The 20000-nt window shown below is 39.2% G+C and overlaps 1 protein-coding gene across 3 annotated transcripts in view; it reads right to left on the minus strand.

Moving 5' to 3' along the window:
* The window catches only part of sim (bHLH transcription factor single-minded), a 329050-nt gene that overhangs the window by 59947 nt on the left and 249103 nt on the right, over positions 1–20000 (minus strand). For all 3 annotated transcript variants that reach the window (XM_076208451.1, XM_076208452.1, XM_076208453.1), the window contains one exon: positions 13923–14008. In XM_076208451.1, the coding sequence (XP_076064566.1) occupies positions 13923–14008 (86 nt within the window). The remainder of the gene's footprint in view (positions 1–13922; positions 14009–20000) is intronic.

Below are 20000 nucleotides of genomic sequence, written 5' to 3' on the forward strand. Positions count from 1 at the left end.
CCCTCCCCACCTTCTTCTTTCTCTCGTTCTACATGGTTACAGACAGTAACTTTGCCTCAGAAAGTTATTTTGTTTGATCTCCTCTGTCTTACTTGTCGTTCCCTAAATGAACTCTGCTCTGTTTCTACATATACATACAAAGGACTGATGCCCTGTATGAATTCCTAAGTTCTCTTGTGGCTACAGATCGAAAGGACAGTTGACGAATTTTCCGCGTGGCCCACCGAATCGTGGAAGCTTATTGGGTAATCACACTGGGCTTAATGGGTTATCACACTGAGCTTAATGGGTTATCACGCTGGGCAGCTTCCACGGGCATCACCAACTCCGACTGTTGAGAGTTCGTTTGAGTAAAATGACTTCGTTTACAATATATAATTTTTCAAATCTCCAAATATCAAATCATCTTTCCGTAATACAGGATATAGCAAAATTGAATGATACACACACATACACACACACACACACACACACACACACACACACACACACACACACACACACACACACACACACACACACACACACACACACACACACACACACACACACACACACACACACACACACACACACACACACACACACACACACACACACACACACACACACACATATATATATATGTATATATATATATATATATATATATATATATACACATGTGTGTGTGTGTGTGTGTGTGTGTGTGTGTGTGTGTGTGTGTGTGTGTGTGTCTGTGTGTATTATATATAAATATATATGTATATATATATATATGTATATATATTATATATATATATATATATATATTATATATATGTATATATATACATATATATATATATATGTATATATATATATATATATTCACATTATATTGATATATTCATCTTTCATTGATTTATCTATCTATTTATTTGTTTATCTGTTTCTTATTTATATCACATTCATTTGTTTATATACCTATTCACTGACATACATATTTATACATTAATCAGTTTGCCTATGCATTCATATACTGAGCTAAGTAAATTAAGCGTATATTCATTCATCTATTCACTTTATTCATTTAATTACTCACTTGCTTATTTAACTATTCATTCATTTACTCATTCATTTATTCGTTCATGAATTATCCATCTATACGTTACTTTGTTTTATTGTACGCTGGCTTGCTTGTTTATTTTGTATATTTGTTGCCTGTTCGTCTTTTTTTTTTTTTTTTTTTTTTTTGACTATATATTTTTTATGTATCTAAATGTTTTTTGTTTGTTTATTTACTTTTGCTGATGACAAATAACTAGTGGTCAATGGTTGGCACCCAAAAATCTTTAAGGATATAGACGAGGAAAATAATACCACATTATAGTTTATTTCAAAACAAACTATTGCCACTGGTAGTATTCAAAGAAAACGGGATTTCACACTTCCATGTTCGAAAAGGATGATAAGCAGAGAACTACTGAACTATAGATTAATAAACTTGACTTAGGTCATGGGAAAAAAGATGGAAATAATGGTAAGAAATGGTACATAACGTCATTTAGAAAGCAACTGTCTGATAAATGACAGCCAGCACGGCTTCAGACGTAAGCGCTCTTAGACGATTTGCCTCATCGGATTTCACAATGCAGTTATTTCAAACTACGGCAAAACGAATAGCGTAGTTTCAATATATCAGGACTTTGAAAAAAAAACTTATGAAAGTCCATGAAATAAACTCGCTTCGCATGGAATAAGAGCTAACTTGAACTAGCTGAACAATTATATGCAGTGAGTTCTTTTGAATGTAAAAATGGTAAGGCTGGAAAGATGTTATAAGTGGAGTTCCTCAGGGTACGTTCTTGGGTCCCTTCTGTTAACAGTATATACCAATGACATTGACCGTGGATTTAAATCTACTGTTTCTATATTCGCTGAAAATACTAAGATGTGCGGAATAACAATTGATCACTCCAATCAACTGAGTATTCGAGGAGATTTAAGCAAAATAGAGCAGTGGTATAAAAAATATCTGATAAAATTTAAGCCAAGTGTAAAAGCAACACTAAGTCTGACTACAAGTTATTTGGAAAAATTCTGTCCGAATTGAAGGGTGAAAAGAATCTTTGCGTAACTATCATTAACAACCTTAAACCATTCAGCATTGTTAGCTGCCTCAAAGAAAGCCAATGAGATGATGGAATTGGTAGCGAGATCGTTTGACCTCAAAAGTCAAACTACCGACAGCCAGTTACATAGGTCTCTGATCCAACCACACATGGAATCTTGGAATATAAAATTCTCTTTCTGTAGGGCCCGCAAATCTCATTAAAGACAATAATAGTTTGAAAAAGTGTTATGGTGAGTCGCAAAACTCATACTGAATATATGAGCCAAAGCATTCGAAAACCGCTTGATATATTGCAACCCATTCTCTCTGTTAGAAAGACTCTAGCATTCGAAAACCGCTTGATATATTGCAACCCATTCTCTCTGTTAGAAAGACTCTGGGTGGGCTTAGTACAACCCTTTAAGACTTCAGAAGGAATTCATAACATAAAAAAATTAAAACATTTTCACACTAAACGCTAACAGGATGAAAAATAATGACCTCAAACTGTCAGGACAAAGATTTGTCGTGGAAGTAGGTAGACACAATTTTGCTAACCGCATCGTCAACGAATGGAATAAGTTTCGAGCAGTTGAATACCATACAACTCAAAGTTTCCTATGCACTTAAAACACCTAGTGATTTTTTTTTTTTTTTTTATTACTGTAATTAACTCATGAGTTCCAACACGGCGGGTGGATCTGCCCTTGTTTTTATTCATTCATTCTAATTATGTAGGCGTATGTTTGTACGAGTACCTCTGAATACAAATGCGTCGCCCCTCTATTATTTTTAATGTTCATTTTACTCTCACGGCGACGATATCTCATTAGCTTTTCACGGAAACTACATATTTTATTACCCTTCCTCCTTTTTTCATCCTGAATAGCAAGCAGATTGAAAGCCTTTCCCACTTAACAGGTCGCAGTGTTTGTATTCAAAAACAAATTAAATCTCTGTGTACCCGGTACGAGGACTAGTTGGCTCCCTTCCCCCCCCCCAACACCCGCCTTGTGGAGTGGCTCATTCCCTTTGTGACGCCTGCTCGACGTTGATGCTCTCGCTATTGCTGCAGCCTGGGATCGGCTGCTATTCGAGGACGCTAACGCTGACAGAAAGAGCAGTTGCAAAGCGGTAGCAGTAACGACGTCGACGTCAGCAGGAGTAGCGGTGACGGTAGCAATGGCATATACCAAAAACGTCAACAGAAATATTGCATGGAGGATTTATTTCATAAGTTTTGTGCACTTAATACTTTAGTGACTATATTGACATCCCAACGGATGTTTCGTATAATATTTTTTTATGACTGCTGATCGCTAAACTTCCACCAAGACCAACAGCAGCAGCAGCGGCGGCGTTAGCAATGTTGCATGGAGAACTTATTTCATAAGTTTAGTGCACTTAATACTTTAGTGACTTTATTGACATCCCAACGGATGTTTCATTTAATATTCTTTTATGACTGCTGATCGCTTAACTTCCACCAAGACCAACAGCAGCAGTAGCATACAACAAAAACACCAACAGAAACACCGTATGAAGTTGACTGCATAAGTTTTATACATGTAATACTTTAGTGACATTAGCGACACCCCTACAGACCAAAGTCACACACCATTCTTTCATCATTGCTGATCACTCGATTTCTACTATTCCTTCTTTCTACTACCCGACTAAAATCCCTCCTGACCTCTATGATTCCATTCTTTGGTGGGACGATATTCTCACGGATAGAAACAGTGGTTACTGTAGACGAAATAGTATTATAAACAGCTGAGATAGGAGGAACAACAGCTGGAGTAGCTGTAACAGCAGCAGCAGCAGCAGTAGCAGCTGTTGAGGTGTTTTCCTCTACTTTCCACCACCTGCTCTCGATGAAGTCTTCTGGATGATTCTCCTTGCCTAAACAGCCTTCATCAGGCTCCTTCCTGCCTTATCTACTGGGTCATGCAGTTTGGTCTGGATCCCGAAATCTCGCATCTCAGATTCGGAATCCTTCCTCGACCCAACAGACTCCCACCAAAATCTAACCCGTATGAGAATGTATGTCCGTGGTCTCTTCTCCCTGTTTCTGAAAAAAAATATATATATATTTCTTCCTTTCTTCCTCCTCCTCTCTCTTTATCGTTTTCTCGTCCTCCTCCACTTCACTTCTACCTTCCTCTCTCTTCTCCTCCTCCTCCTCCTCCTCCTCTCTCTTTATCGTTTTCTCGTCCTCCTCCACTTCACTTCTACCTTCCTCTCTCTTCTCCTCCTCCTCCTCCTCCTCCTCCTCCTCCTCTTCTTTTTCCTCTTCAGTTCTCATCATCTACCTCTTTCTCATACCACTCTTTCTTTACCTCATCCTCTTCTTTCTCTTTTGCTTCCTTCTCTTCATCCGCCCTTTTTCTCTTGTTAGTTTAGACTATTTAGCGACGTTGGGGCCCAAAGTTCCGTGCCGCTTCGAGAAGAACCCGGAGAACGCCCTTGGGCACGATCCGCCCTCACCGCTGTCCTCCGCTTGGACAAACACATTCACTCGTTCCCCCTCCCCCCTCCGCCCCCAACCCTCCTCCCACCTTTCCTCCTCTTCCTCCTACCTCCGTCCCCACACACTATCTCGTCACGCCCTCCTCTGTGCTCCGCTATTCTCTCCACTTACTGGTATCCTATCCAGGCACCGACGATAACGACGACGACGACGATAACGACGACGACATCAGCGACGATGAAGGTGATGATGACGACATCGATGATGGACTCCTTTCCTTTCTTATTTCTAACACATTCACTCACTTTTTCCTTCTCTTCCTATCTCCTTCTCACCCTATCTCCCTCTATCCCTCTCTCTCTCTCTCTCTCTCTCTCTCTCTCTCTCTCTCTCTCTCTCTCTCTCTCTCTCTCTCTCTCTCTCTCTCTCTCTCTCTCTCTCTCTCTCTCTCTCTCTCTCTCTCTCTCTCTCTCTCTCTCTCTCTTTCTCTCTATCTATCTCTCTCTCTCACTGTCTCCCTCTCTCCCTCCTGCGGTTCTTTTGCTGTTGATTATCTTCTCGAGTTATTCCGACCTGTCCTGTCCTATCCTAAGTGACAGTATACTTTTTTGCAATATGATTCCAAAATTGGTCATTCAATCCTCTCCACATCTCTCTCTCTCTCTCTCTCTCTCTTTCTCTTTCTCCCTCTCTCTCCCTTTCCTTCTCTCTCTCTTTCTCTCTTTCCCTTTCCTTCTCTCTCTCTCTTTTTGTTACATGTGCGTGTGTGACTGTGTATGTGTGTGTGTGTGTTTGTATATGTGTGTGTTTGTGTGTGTGTGTGTGTGTGTGTGTGTGTGTGTGTGTGTGTGTGTGTGTGTGTGTGTGTGTGTGTGTTTGTGTGTGTGTATGTGTACATGTTCGCTAGGTGTGTGCGTGTGCATATTATGTGTGTTCCTCTTCCTCTATCTCCCCTTCTCTCTCTCTCTCTTCCTATGGCATCAATATACAGCACTTATGGTAATGGTGGACTTGCAGCCTACTCCTATCATAACCACTACCAAACCCGCTTGGCGAATGGCCAATGTGTTTTACACAAGGGACGAACATGGCGAGCCAACCCTCTGGTAGGTGGTGTGATGACGGCAGTGAAAAGAAGCATCAAGGTTGAAGAAGTGAAGAAGGGTGAAGATTCGGTCGAAATAATGATAATTACCACTGAGGGGGTGGAGAGACAGGCACCAAAGTGGCATACGTCCCCCCCCAAAAAAAAAAAATATATATATATAACGAAATCCACACGATGGAGAGTTTGACGGAAAAAAACTGGAAAAACATCAGCTGAGATATCGTGGGACTGAGTGAAGTCTGAAGGGAGGAAGAAAAGTTCATATAGCTACAAGAAAGTGACCCAGTGTCCTACTATAGAGATAAAGAATAAAGAAACATTCGTTAGAATAAGATGATTGATTGATCAAGAGATTCCTAGTAACATAATGAAATTCAATATTGTATCAGATAGAGTAGCCTAGAGTTTTGTTAGGCTTTGTAAAAGGTACACTAAAATTAATTCAGGATTATGCACTAAGTTCCCAAAAGTTAAACGATGAAACTATGTCATTCTATGATGATATAGGTCAGTTAATGGATCAAGAAAAAATAAATACAAGTTGGTAATCATTGACTTCAATGATAGATTAGAGAAGAACATGAGAAATAAATCGTGTATTGGGAAGTTTGGAAACATTTTCTTCCAAAAGCGTGTCGGTCGTAAATGAACTTGTAGAAGTAGAATTAAAATGGAACAACAAAGAACAAAATACGCTTTATATTAGAAAACAACGGCAACAGAGTTCGTAATGTTTCTGTTATGAATAAGGTAAATCAAGAAAGTGACCATAGAATGGTATTTTGCATGGTAATTCAATATCAAAGTTGAGAGAAATAAATTTGTCTTTAGGAAGAATATAAATTTTGAAAAAGTAAAGGATAAGAAGATTAGATTTCATTTAGAAGCAGATTTAAAGTTTTGAAAATAACGAGAATACCGTTAAGGGTATGAATTATAATTCACTGAATACCATTAGGATATCAGCAGAGAATGTGGGTAGTATGAGAACATTAGAGAAAACATCCCTATTAAGAAACAACAACAACAACAAATAAGCACATTAAAATCAGGAGGAACGAAATAGAACTGAACTGAAGAAGCTTATCAAGAAAGGGAGAGATCAGAGAAAATGAAAAGAAACATGGGTCGTATTGGAGAAATTGTTTGAAAAGGTAAGAGTATTAAACAGGCCGAGTGCAGACTAGCTGCAGGTAAGCAGCAGATGATTTCTTTAAAGAAAAGAAGTGGGGACATCTTAAAAAAAAATAATAATAATAACAGAACGATAAAAAAGAGTAAGTTTTATCAAGAGCTTTTCTCCTCAAATACTACAGTTCAAAGTGTAAATTCATCTGCAGATATTAGTATTGTACCAGAAGTTACAGATGAAAAAGTAAAGTTTGCTTTTAAAAACTATATAAAGAAAAAAAAAACTGGAGAAGATTGTTTATTTATAGATCTTCTGAAAAATGCAGGAAAAAAGTTTGTTGAAGATTAGGTAACTGTATATCTAATATATGTACAGTATGCGTTAGGAAAGCGTTCCTGAATAGTGGTGCAACACTATAGTGATTTTACTTCTCAAGAAAGTAGACATGAAGAACCTTAGTAAATACCAACAAATTATCAAACGTTTATAAAAAAAAAAAATTAATTCTTACAAGCAGTCTAAGCACAACTTCAAATGAGAACCAGCAAGCAGGTTTTAAAAGCGTTGATTCCACTATAGACTATTTCCGAAGAGTAAATCAAGTGATCGAGAAAACGACAGAATATATTAGCACTTTTCTTAGCTTTTCTAGATTACGAAAAGGCCTTTGACTCGGTGGATCAGATGAGAATGTTGAACTTTATACGCAAAAAGATCACGAAAGGATTACGACAGGGCGTTGTAATTTCATTTAAGTTTATTACAGCGCACCTGGAAGAGATTTACTAGAAAGTTAAACTGGGAGAGGAAAGGTCTGAAGATTAGCGGGGAATCCCCTTGATTAATACATGACGTCATTCTCATTTCAAGGTTAGTTGAAGTCTTGTACAATATACTAAAATGATTGGTAGGGTGGTGAGATAAACACCGAGACTGGTTGAAGTTTTAATTACTGACGTTTCGCTCAGTAATGAAAAACTTCAAACGATTCTTGGTGTTTATCTCGCCACCCTACCACTCATTTTATCGTCCATTCTTCAACATATGCTAAGATATTTGAACGAGGAAAGTCACAAAGCAGGTTTGAAGGTGAATAGCACTAAAACAAAAAGCTATGTTCAAACTTATTGATGAAATAAATACAGTTATAGTCGATTATGAGCATCTGGAAGAAGTTAGAGTATGGTTGTTTAGGACATATACTGAACCTAAATCAAATGATGAAAATTAAATAGAAAAGTGTATGAGAACTCGTTGGAAAATGGTTGGTAAATATAGAAACATCGGTGGAGGCTCTCTACCTGTATATCTGAAAGTCAAATTTTACAACCAACGCATAATGCCAGGTATGATCTACGGGTGTGAAACTTAAAGATAGTCAAAGATAGTGGAAGCATAGTTAAGGAGTACAAAGAGAAGACCGGATAGATCAATGGTGAAAATAACGCTGAAAGATAGAAGAGAGGTTGGGTGAGGGAGCAGACTGAAATTAAAGATATTGTGGAGATAGTAAAGGAGGAAAAGAAGAACTGGCCAGTGAAGTTAGTTATAGGACAAGTTTGTTACTGGATGGACACACAAAATGGGAGGCATGGAAGAAAAATAAATAAAAAAACAGAGAGAAAGTGGAGAGACAAGGTAGAAATTTTGCAGGATGGACACGCAAGATGGTAGGCATGGAAGAGAAAAAAAAAAAAAAAAACGAGCAGAGAGAAAGTGGAGAGACAAGATAGAAATTTTTGCAGAGGAGACATGGCAGATGTTGGCGCTGTCGTATGAGACCCCATCTTCAGGAGTGGACAATGATTGGTTGACTGGTTTGTGTTTGTATAAATCTTTACTCTAGTGTCTTTGTTTCGTCGGGTTTTTTTCTATTTTTCCTATCCCTTCTTAATTATCCCTTTCATTTTTATCTTCGTATTTTTCCTTGTCCTCTTCTGGTCTCCTCACTTACTTGTTTTCATATTGATGTCATTCTCCGTCCGCTTTTATTAGTTTCTTCATTCTTTGTATCTCAATGTTAGTCACCCACTTCATTTCATTAGTACTATGCACCAAATTCATAGATTTCAGAAGATGAAATTGAGTCAGTTTATGATGATATAGGTTAATTAATGGATCAAGAAAAAATAAAATAGGTACACATTGGTAACCGGTGACTTCAATGCTAAAGTGGAGAAAACAACATGAGGGATGAATCGTGTATTAGGAAGTTGGGAACAGGTAAGAGAAAGGACATAGGCGGAATGCTGGTAAATTCTATAGAGATAATATGAGAATAACAAACACTTTCTTCCAAAAGTGTGTCTCTCATAAACGGACTTGAGGAAATTCAATATTTTTTTATCGTCTTCTCTCTCCCTTCCACTTGTTTCTTTTCTTCTTCTTCTTCTTCTTCTTCTTCTTCTTCTTCTTCTTCTTCTTCTTCTTCTTCTAAAAAATAAATAAATAAATAAATACAGCTCCAGGTCATCCCTAGTCCAGGGACAGTCGTCCGTCTTCCTGCTAATTCCACTGTAATTCCTTCCTTAAGCGTGTCTTGTACACCCTCCACCCCCTGTTTTCCTCTACCCAGTCCTCAATCCTCACTCTCCCATCCCAGCCACTCCCAACTCCCAGTAATGATACCCCATTCCCCACTCTCCAATCTGCAGTTCCAATGCCTCTCTCTCCATTCACAGTCCTAACTCCTCCTACTCCACTCCCTTCTCCTCTCCCCCCTACTCTTCTATCCACACTCCCCACTCCGTACCTTCTAATCCCTACTCCCACTCTCCGCACCTCACTCCCAATACCTCATCACCTTCACCCCACCACCTACATCCTACTCCCCACTCCTTACTCTTCGTCTTTCACTATTCACTCCTCACTCCCCATTCCCCACTATCCACTCCCCACTCCCCACTTCGTACTCCCCACTCGCTACTCCTAATCTCTGTTCTTCATTCTACACTCTCCCCCCCCCAATCCCCTACTCCTGACTCTTCGCTTTTCATTCAGAACTTAATCTCCACTCCCCCTCCCACTTCCCCTCCCACTCCCCGTTTTGCAATCACTACCTCCACCGCCCCATTACTCTCCCGCCATTTCTCACTACTCTTCCTTACTCGTCTTTCTTCATTCCTCACTCTCTAGTCTCCAATTCCTAGTCTCTCTTCATTCCCCACTCCCCATACGTCACACATCCTCTCCTTGGCCCATCTCCCTCTCAAGCCGCGTCCACAGTTGTTGCATCTCCACGTATCGTATCATCTTTGCGTACCACCTAGTGTTACGATACGGTGCAACAGGGTATTGTACGCACTTGTTGCGTATCCGTATACAGCAGGCGGATACACAACAATTGGGTACAATACCCTGTTGCACCGTATCGTATCACTAGGTGGTACGCAAAGATGATACGATACGTGGAAATGCAACAAGTCTGGACCCGGCTTTACAGGACTGTGGTGGGATCCATCTATCTCCCGAAAAAGATGAAGGCAGCCACCACGAACCCCGTTGAATTAAACTTCTTTTCATATACTTCTCTTCTCCTTCATTATATTGGTGTCATTAATATAGTTGTGCTGGTTGTACTGTATCAACATAATCACCACTTCTACTTGATATATCATGTTAGAGTTGCATAACACAGTCTAGTTTCTTTAATGATTTGTTCGACCTTTATGGTTTCTATTCTATCATTACGAGATCTTTTGACTGTAATCCTTTACTTCTTTAGTAGATACTTCTCGAACCACCTTAATGATGTCACTCGAGCTGCCACGGGGTGAGATGACGTGTGGAAGGTACAGGAAATAAAGAGTAGGAACATCGTTAATGAGAAACGGAGGGAGATCTGTTTGGACGCTAGTAGAACCCTATCTTACTTTAGGAAGGAATAATGATTTCTCACCCACTCAGATTCCCCATCCTCCTCCTCCTCCTCCTCCTCCTCTTCCTCCTCCTCCTCCGCCTTTTCCCCTCTTCTCCCCGTCTCCCCTTTGTCCTGCCCCACCTCCTCACTTTCTCTGATCTCAGGAGTTCTCTTCAACTGTTTCCTCTTCACTCTCCTGGTTCTCTTCCTCTTCTTCCTTATACTTTCCCCAGACTCACCAATCCCCATTTCCTTACGTTCTCATACCCTGCCTTCACCCTTCCCACTTGCCCTCTACACCCACTTTCCCTTTGCATAACCTTTCCTCCCTTACCTTTAGGCATTTGTTCTTCTCTTAGGCACATTTTCATCTTCCTCCATCTCTCATTGCACCATTCTTTTGTTACTATTTACCTTTTCACCTCTCTCTTTTCCTTCTCTATTCACTGTACTTCGTTAATTTCTTTTGTCATTTCTGTTTTCCCTTTACCTCTCTTTTCTCCTTGCCCACCCTGACTATCTTCATTATGTCCCTATTCATCCTCATTTCCTTCCTCTCCCCTTTCCTCTCTCTCTGTCTTTCACATCCCCTCCACTCTCTTCCATATACTCCTCTCTTCGTCCTCCTCCTTCTCTCCTCCATCTTTTCCATCCCCTCTCCCTTCCATTCATTCTCTGGCTTGTCCATCCATTTTCCGCTCCCCTTCCAGCTCCATTTCACCTCACATACTCATCCTGATACTCGAGGGACAAGTTATAAGAATATTATTTCCGAGAAAAGAAACTTCGTGAAAATAATAGAGCTTGGATGGGCGGGCGCCTGGGTTGGTGGGGATCCGCTGTTGAGTGGTGGCCAGCAGGCAAGATCTCATTAGTCCAAGACGACTAAGCGTTGTGTCTTCGACACCCGCCTCCCTCCTTCCGTGTCCCCGGTTTGGGAAGAGAGTTAGCAATTTAACTGCAACAATATATAATCGGAGAGGACTTTTTGGCCTTAACCAATCCGGAGACGTAGTGATCGAAGAAATGGAAAAGTTGAGGGAGGCGGAGATAACCAGAAAACAAGAACAGCGGTGCCCCCCAGTCAGTCTAGCTCCGAAAAAAAAGATAAATAAAATAAATAAATAAAATAATATAAAAACAAAATAGAATAAAATAAAATAAATAAAATAAATAAGTAAATAAAATATATAAATAAATAATAATGATGATAATAATAATATGCTTAAATAGATAAATAAAACATCGTACATCTTTTTTCATGGGTAAATTCTTTTTCCCGGTGCAAAATTCGAGAGTCATTATTAAATTTGTTCTTGTAACCCTGAATGGAAGGGTGGAGAGAATGAAAGAAATTGTCCCGTGCAGACTCGAGTGAAGAGGCAGCAATTATGGAGGATAGAAAATGAAGGAAAAACTTTTTTGATTTCTTGAAACGCGAGCTCAGCTCGTGAGCGGCTCCGCCCAGACGACTGGTTGGCTGCAACTTGGTCAGAGGGCGGGAGGTCGACCAACCAACCACCAAGACAAGTGAATCGTGTTAGGCTTGGCTGTCTGGCGGGAAATTTGAGCTACGTTGACAGAGGGCTTAGATTGGTTTGAATGTCCAATAGACGTTTAGAAATAGTTCATAAGATTCTCGGTTTGACTATATTACTCTTGGTTTCAGATAAACTAACGTAGCGTCGTTTTTCAACTCAGTGACATGCGTTATGGATTTCTGTTGGTGATGCTGATGTTGTCAGGCGGCACAGTGAGCTAGGTGGGGACCTGTGCTTCATAGAGGCTGATTGAATTATACTGCCAACCGATTCCTATATTGTTAGCTTTTTCGCTACTGTTACTTATTTTCTATACTTTTGTTCTTGCTCACTGAAGATTATCAGACGATTTCGTTTGGTCGAAGAGGGGTGGCATTGGGTCCAGACATCAGCTGAACTAAAGTGTTTCCCCCCCAAATGGAACAAAATCGTCTGGCATAACGAGTTGAGAAGACACGCCTCGGTAAAATTCCAGAATCAAGCAATCACGGATATTGAACATCAAACTTTCGTTGCCCAATAGGTTCCAATCTAACCTAAACTAAACTAACGTAACTTAACCTAACTTAACCTAACGTAACCATTCTATAGAAAGGAAAACATATTTAAAAAAAAAAAATGTGTTTGCGTGATACTGGAATAGAACCCAACGCCTCCCGTTAGGCCAGCGTTTCACAACCAGGGTCCCCGGAATCCTAGGGTTCCGCAAAAGGTCCCTAAGGGTTCCGCGAGAACAAGTGAGATAAGCTAATGCACTTTTGATTTTTTATTTAATTTCATATACGTAATATGATTAAACACGCACAACATATTCTTGGTTATTGTAATAATGTAATATAGACATCATCCTATCTAACCCATTACTACGATGAAAAGAGAATGAGAACGATATGGTACACACACACACACACACACACACACACACACACACACACACACACACACACACACACACACACACACACACACACACACACACACACACACACACACTCACACACACACACACACACACACACACACACACACACACACACACACACACACACATATATATATATATATATATGTATATATATATGTATATATATATATACATATATATGTATATAATATATATATATATACATATGTATATATATATATATATATATATATATATATATATATATATATGTATGTATGTACATACATATATGCGCAGGGGTTCCTTGAGACGTGATTTATTTTAAAGGTTACGCAAGGGCAAAAAGGTTGAGAAACGCTTAGATGCTTTAGAGACATGCCTATGAACCAAGTCAATCATCATTCTTCTATGATTAGAGACTAATCTCCAATAAAAAAAAAAGAATGTTGATCACTTTTTGCGTCTACCATCTGTTCTGCTGTCCACCAAAAATCTCTCCCTCACCATCTTTATGAGTCCACTCATTTGAGGCGATATGATTCTTAAGGCTAGAAGCGGTGTTCATCGATGACAGAGTAGTCTCCTATGATTAGAGACTAATCTAAAAAAAAGGAAAAAAAAGATAAATAAATAAATGAATAGATAGATAAATAAATAAACAAATAAATAAATAAATGAATGTTGATCACTTTTTCCCTCTATCATCTGTTCTTGCTGTCCACCGAAAATCTCTCCTTCATCATCTTTATGAGTCCACTCATTTGAGACGATATGCTTCTTAAGGCTAGAAGCGCTGTTCATCCACGACAGGACAATCTCTGTGCTTACCTGTAGGAGGTGCGAGCCGAGTTCCTTGATGGCAGCCTCACGAGGATTGGACTGAGGCGGCGCGGCTCCCCAGGCGTCACCAAGACCTGTAGGAAAGGAAATTAAAAAATGAATGTAGGATTTTGTAAAAATGTAGTGAGCAGTGAAACAATTGGTTGTTTTAAAAAAGAAAATGAAATAACTTTATGGATAGGGACGAAAGGTGGTAAGGGACATGGAAGTGCCTAATGTAGGCCTTATGGTCTCTTGCAGTCTCTACCAATCTCATGTTTTTGTGTGTCCGTAATGGACTACATGTTAGAAGGGTAAAGACTCGCCTGAATTTCCTTGAAGGGTTTCAACGTTTACATTATATGGACAGCAGCGTTCAACTCTATAGATCAGCGTTTCTCAACAAGGGACCCCGGAATCCTAGGGTTCCGCAAAAGGTCCCTAAGGGTTCCGCGAGAACAAGTGAGATAAGCTAATGTACTTTTGATTTTCTATTTAATTTCATATACGTAATATAATTAAACACGCACGACATATTCTTGGTTATTGTAATAATGTAATATAGACATCATCCTATCTAACCTATTATTACGATGAAAATAAAATGAGAAAGATATGGTATATGTTTTTTTTTGTGCAGGGATTCCTTGCGACATGCAATTTATTTTAAAGGTTACGCAAGGGTAAAAAGGTTGAAAAACGCTGCTATAGACCTTTGCCACTCTATATTGCTTCAGCCTATGCTCAGCAAAACACTTATGTGATGTTGAAGTAGTGAGGCTCTTCCGACATTGGAACGTCTTGTCTGAAAGTGAGAAGACATTCATACTCGTAAGACCCACGACGTGAACTGAACGCAAAATACTAGGGTATAAAGCCACATCAGGCGGCAGCCATGGGAAGGGTGGGTGGGCACCAGTAGTGTCGCTTTGCTTCGCGTTGGTTCCATGGTGTGACCCTCATGTCAGACATAAGAACATAAGAAAATAAGAATGAAGGAGACTGCAAGGGACCATAAGGCCTACACTAGGCAGCTCCGTATCCATCACCATCTGTCATCCCCATCCATGAAGTCTAATCGTTTCATAAAACAACTGATAGTTTCAGCGCTTACTACATGGTTACTAAGTCTATTCCATTCGTCGACCACCCTACTAGTAAACCAATTCTTGTCTATTTCCTTCTCAAATCTAAATTTGTCCAGACAGGCTACCCAAATTGAGCCCTTTTCGCTGCTAAACATGTCACGTGACAGGGTTGGCCCACGCACGTCAGCTGGTTTTGAAACCTTATTATATACTAAATAAAAATATTTGTCTTCCGAAAATTTTCTTTTCCTGCGGCCAGCGGTGCTTGGGGCAAATTGGTTACATCGCCCGGACGCCTGGCGGGCATAAGTGTATATTCGCGTTCTGTGTTTAGGACGCTTCTTTACCCGCGTTAAAGATGCCCGAGTTATCGAGGTTAAAGGTGCAGAGAAATCGTCATTTTTGGAAATGGATTACGCAGAAAAAAAACTGACCAAATCTTTTCTGAACGAAAACAAAAAACGAATGTGTGAATTGAGGCGTGAACATGCTTCGAGTTTTCCAAGTTTATACGGCAATACCAATACATTTTCAGTGAGAGAATCAATAAAGTTGTTCCATCGAAAACTATTAACATTTAGTAAGAGATTGAAAGAAGATAAAACTACAAATATAGCGACGAAATTTTTTAGTCTTTCTAAGCATTTGATGGGGGAAATTTCACAAGAGAGTTTGTGTGCGTTTGAAAAGCATTACTTCGCAGGGTACAAAAGTTTTACGAAAAAGGGTGGTAAATCGGATCACACAGATTATCAAAAGTATTATCTTGAAAGAACTTTTAAAGCCCAGAGGCGAATAGATCGAGTTAACAAGTACGTTATTAAAAAAGTAAGAGATCAAATTAGTAAAAGCACTGACACGAAAGTGGAAGAAAACGTCAACGTAATTCAAGAAGCGAAAGGTTTAATGATTAAGAAACGTATTGAAGACAAGAAAGAACGACTAAAGAAAATTGAAATGGTTCGTATTCAAAAAGAGGACCGTAAAAAAGCCGAGGAAGAGGAACGAACAAGGAAGAAGGAGGCCAGAAAGGAACGGAGAGAGGCTAAAGCAAAAGCTTTAACGGTTCGCAAAGTTTTGAAACAAGAAAAGTAAGCTAAAAGAAAGTTATTGCTTAGGGGAAAAAAGGAATGAAAAAAATCCAAAGGGGGTATTTTAAATGGGGGTTTAACATCAGCACAAACCGCCTATATTGATGACTTGCGAGAACAACGTAACAAACTCAATAAAAAATATATATATATTTGTGGAGTCGTTAGAGAGGTTATCTACGGTTTACATAGGATCTTTACGAGAGACTGATAAGAAAGGGGTTCCACTTCATTCGATCGGTGAAATTGGAACATTCAGATGTAAGTTTTGTCAAGCGTTACTATGGGAAAAAGAACGTAGAACCATATGTTGTAATGTGGGACAAACACCAATGTTTTTAGCGACGAAACTCAACGGCGATCTTGAGGCTTTATATAACGGAACGTCCCCTTTATCGAATCGCTTTCTAAAGAATTTAGTCGGATTTAACACGTTATTTTCCTTTACGTCATTTAAAACCTCAGGAACACTTCAAAACAAGCAAGAAAGTTCGTTATGTTACAAGAATAAGAAGTAGAACTCGAAGAAGAAGAAGAAGAACTCAAAAAACTCGAAGAAGAAGAAGAACTCGAAGAAGAAGAACTCGAAAAAAAACTCGAAGAAGAAGAAGAAGAAGAAGAAGAAGAAGAAGAAGAAGAAGAAGAAGAAGAAGAAGAAGAAGAAGAAGAAGAAGAAGAAGAAGAAGAACTCGAAGAAGAAGAAGAACTTGAAGAAGAAGAAGAACTCGAGGAAGAAGAAGAAGAACTCGAAGAAGAAGAAGAAGAACTCGAAGAAGAAGAACTCGAAGAAGAAGAAGAACTCGAAGAAGAAGAACTCGAAGAAGAAGAACTTGAAGAAGAAGAAGAACTCGAAGAAGAAGAACTCGAAGAAGAAGAAGAAGAACTCGAAGAAGAAGAAGAAGAACTCGAAGAAGAAGAAGAACTCGAAGAAGAAGAACTCGAAGAAGAAGAACTTGAAGAAGAAGAAGAAGAACTCGAAGAAGAAGAACTTGAAGAAGAAGAAGAAGAACTCGAAGAAGAAGAAGAACTCGAAGAAGAAGAAGAAGAACTCGAAGAAGAAGAAGAAGAACTCGAAGAAGAAGAAGAAGAACTCGAAGAAGAAGAAGAAGAACTCGAAGAAGAAGAAGAACTCGAAGAAGAAGAAGAAGAACGAATGAAGAAGAAGGAGGCTAGAAAGGAACGGAGAGAGGCCAAAGCAAAAGCTTTAACGATTCGCAAAGTTTTGAAACAAGAAAAGCAAGTAAAAAAAAAAGTTATTAATTAAAGGAAAAAAAGAATTTAAAAAATATAAAAAGGGTGTTTTGAACGGAAATTTAACACCAACACAAGTCGCCTATATAGATGACTTGCGAGAACAGCTAGATGTTGACAAGAGATAAAAAGCAATATGATTTTGATATTTTATTTTCCTAAAAAGGGGCGTAGCCTAGGGCGCGCAGAGCGCCGCAGGCCAAGCCCCCCGGCGTAGCCGGTGGGCATAAGTGTATATTCGAAGAAGAAGAAGAAGAAGAACTCGAAGAAATCGAAGAAGAAGAAGAAGAACTCGAACTCGAAGAAGAAGAAGAAGAAGAACTCGAAGAAGAAGAAGAAGAACTCGAAGAAGAAGAAGAAGAAGAAGAAGAACTCGAAGAACTCGAAGAAGAAGAAGTAGAACTCAAAGAAGAAGAAGAAGAACTCGAAAAACTCGACGAAGAAGAACTCGAAGAAGAAGAAGAAAGACTCGAAAAAGAAGAACTGGAAGAATTCGAAGAACTCGAAAAAGAAGAAGAAGAAGAACTCGAAGAAGAAGAAGAAGAAGAAGAAGAAGAAGAAGAAGAAGAAGAAGAAGAAGAAGAAGAAGAAGAAGAAGAAGAAGAAGAAGAAGAAGAAGAGGAACTTGAAGAAGAACTCGAAGAAGAAGAAGAAGAAGAACTCGAAGAACTCGAAGAAGAAGAAGAAGAAGAAGAAGAACTCAAAGAAGAATTCGAAGAAGAAGAAGAAGAACTCGAAGAAGAGCTCGAAGAACTCGAAGAAGAAAAAGAACTTGAAGAAGAACTCGAAGAACTCGAAGAAGAAGAAGAACTTGAAGAAGAAGAACTCGAAGAAGAAAAAAAGAACTTGAAGAAGAAGAAGAACTCGAAGAAGAAGAAGAAGAACTCGAAGAAGAAGAACTCGAAGAAGAAGAAGAACTCGAAAAAGAAGAACTCGAAGAACTCGAAGAAGAAAAAGAAGAAGAAAAACTCGAAGAAGAAGAAGAAGAAGAAGAAGAAGAAGAACTCGAAGAAGAAGAAGAAGAACTCGAAGAAGAACTCGAAGAAGAATTCGAAGAAGAAGAAGAAGAACTCGAAAAAGAAGAACTCGAAGAACTCGAAGAAGAAGAAGAAGAAGAAGAAGAAGAAGAAGAAGAAGAACTCGAAGAACTCGAAGAAGAAGAAGAACTCGAAGAAGAAGAAGAAGAAGAAGAAGAAGAACTCGAAGAACTCGAAGAAGAAGAACTCGAAGAAGAACTCGAAGAAGAACTCAAAGAAGAATTCGAAGAAGAAGAAGAAGAATTCGAAGAAGAAGAAGAAGAAGAAGAAAAAGAACTTGAAGAAGAACTCGAAGAACTCAAAGAAGAAGAAGAACTCGAAGAAGAAGAAGAACTTGAAGAAGAAGAAGAACTCGAAGAAGAAGAAGAAGAACTCGAAGAAGAAGAAGAACTCGAAGAAGAAGAACTCGAAGAAGAAGAAGAAGAAAAAGAACAACGAATGAAGAAGGAGGCTAGAAAGGAACGCCTATATAGAGACTTGCGAGAACAGCTAGATATTGACAAGAAATAAAAAGCAATATGATTTTGATATTTTATTTTCCTAAAAAGGGGCGTAGCCCAGGGCGCGCAGCGGCCGCGCCAAAGGCGCAGCGCCGCAGGCCAAGCCCCCCGGCGGAGCGGGGCCGGCGCAGCCGGTGGGCTTGTTAAAATATAAAAAAAATTAAATCACTACTTCAGATAAACAAAAGTGATGACAAGTGATCAAACTAATCCAGGTCGTCTGGGAATTAACATTTACTGGTATATCCACTGTAGTAAAACAATACATATGAATTGGCATTAATCTGCGCACTAAAAACCACTTTTGGCACCCAGTGTTCTATACTAGATATCTGGAACAAACTGAATGAGGAAACAGTGAGTGCTAAAACTATTTATGACTTTAAGAAAAAACTGGATGCGGAAAAATACAAAAGCGGGTCACTACGAGCATAGCTCTCTTCCCGCAAAATACAACCAGGTAAATACAATTAGGTAAATACATCAAAGTAGATTGCCCAGAGGTTGCTGACCACTGGCGTAGATTTTTTTTTTTCAGCTAAAAAAATTGCTTTAGTGAGAGTAAATGCTGAAGTAATAAAACAATTAAAAAATGCCAAGAAAAGAAGAGTCTAAGAAACGGGGTTGAGACAGGAAACATATATATCCCATGACAGGTGTCTAGGATCGAACTAGAGAACATTTAAACCCCGATCGACTCTTCTAATAAGCAAGTCATCCCTCCCGTATTCCCTTTCTCAGTCTCTCTCTCTCTCTCTCTCTCTCTCTCTCTCTCTCTCTCTCTCTCTCTCTCTCTCTCTCTCTCTCTCTCTCTCTCTCTCTGTAATAGAAATAAGATAACCAAACGTCACACACACATCTCACCCACCTCTCCTATAGCAAAAACAAGCGAGTTCACAGAACCTCGATCCTCCTCTTTCGCATACAAGGCCTATAGTCCTCGAACTTCATGACTACTCTGCACTTGCATGAAGCGATTTATATAAACTTATCTAGTATTCATCAGAACAAAATCTGTTAAGATCATTATTATACAGAAGGGGCTCATTGAAATGGCTTTAACCGCTTCAACAGAAAGTCTTACTCGTAGCTGAATAAAATCGCCTATCATTAACAAAAA

This window comes from Oratosquilla oratoria, chromosome 25 (assembly GCF_046742065.1).
Source record: "Oratosquilla oratoria isolate Oo_2021 chromosome 25, ASM4674206v1, whole genome shotgun sequence".
In the NCBI taxonomy this organism is placed as follows: Eukaryota; Metazoa; Arthropoda; class Malacostraca; order Stomatopoda; family Squillidae; genus Oratosquilla; species Oratosquilla oratoria.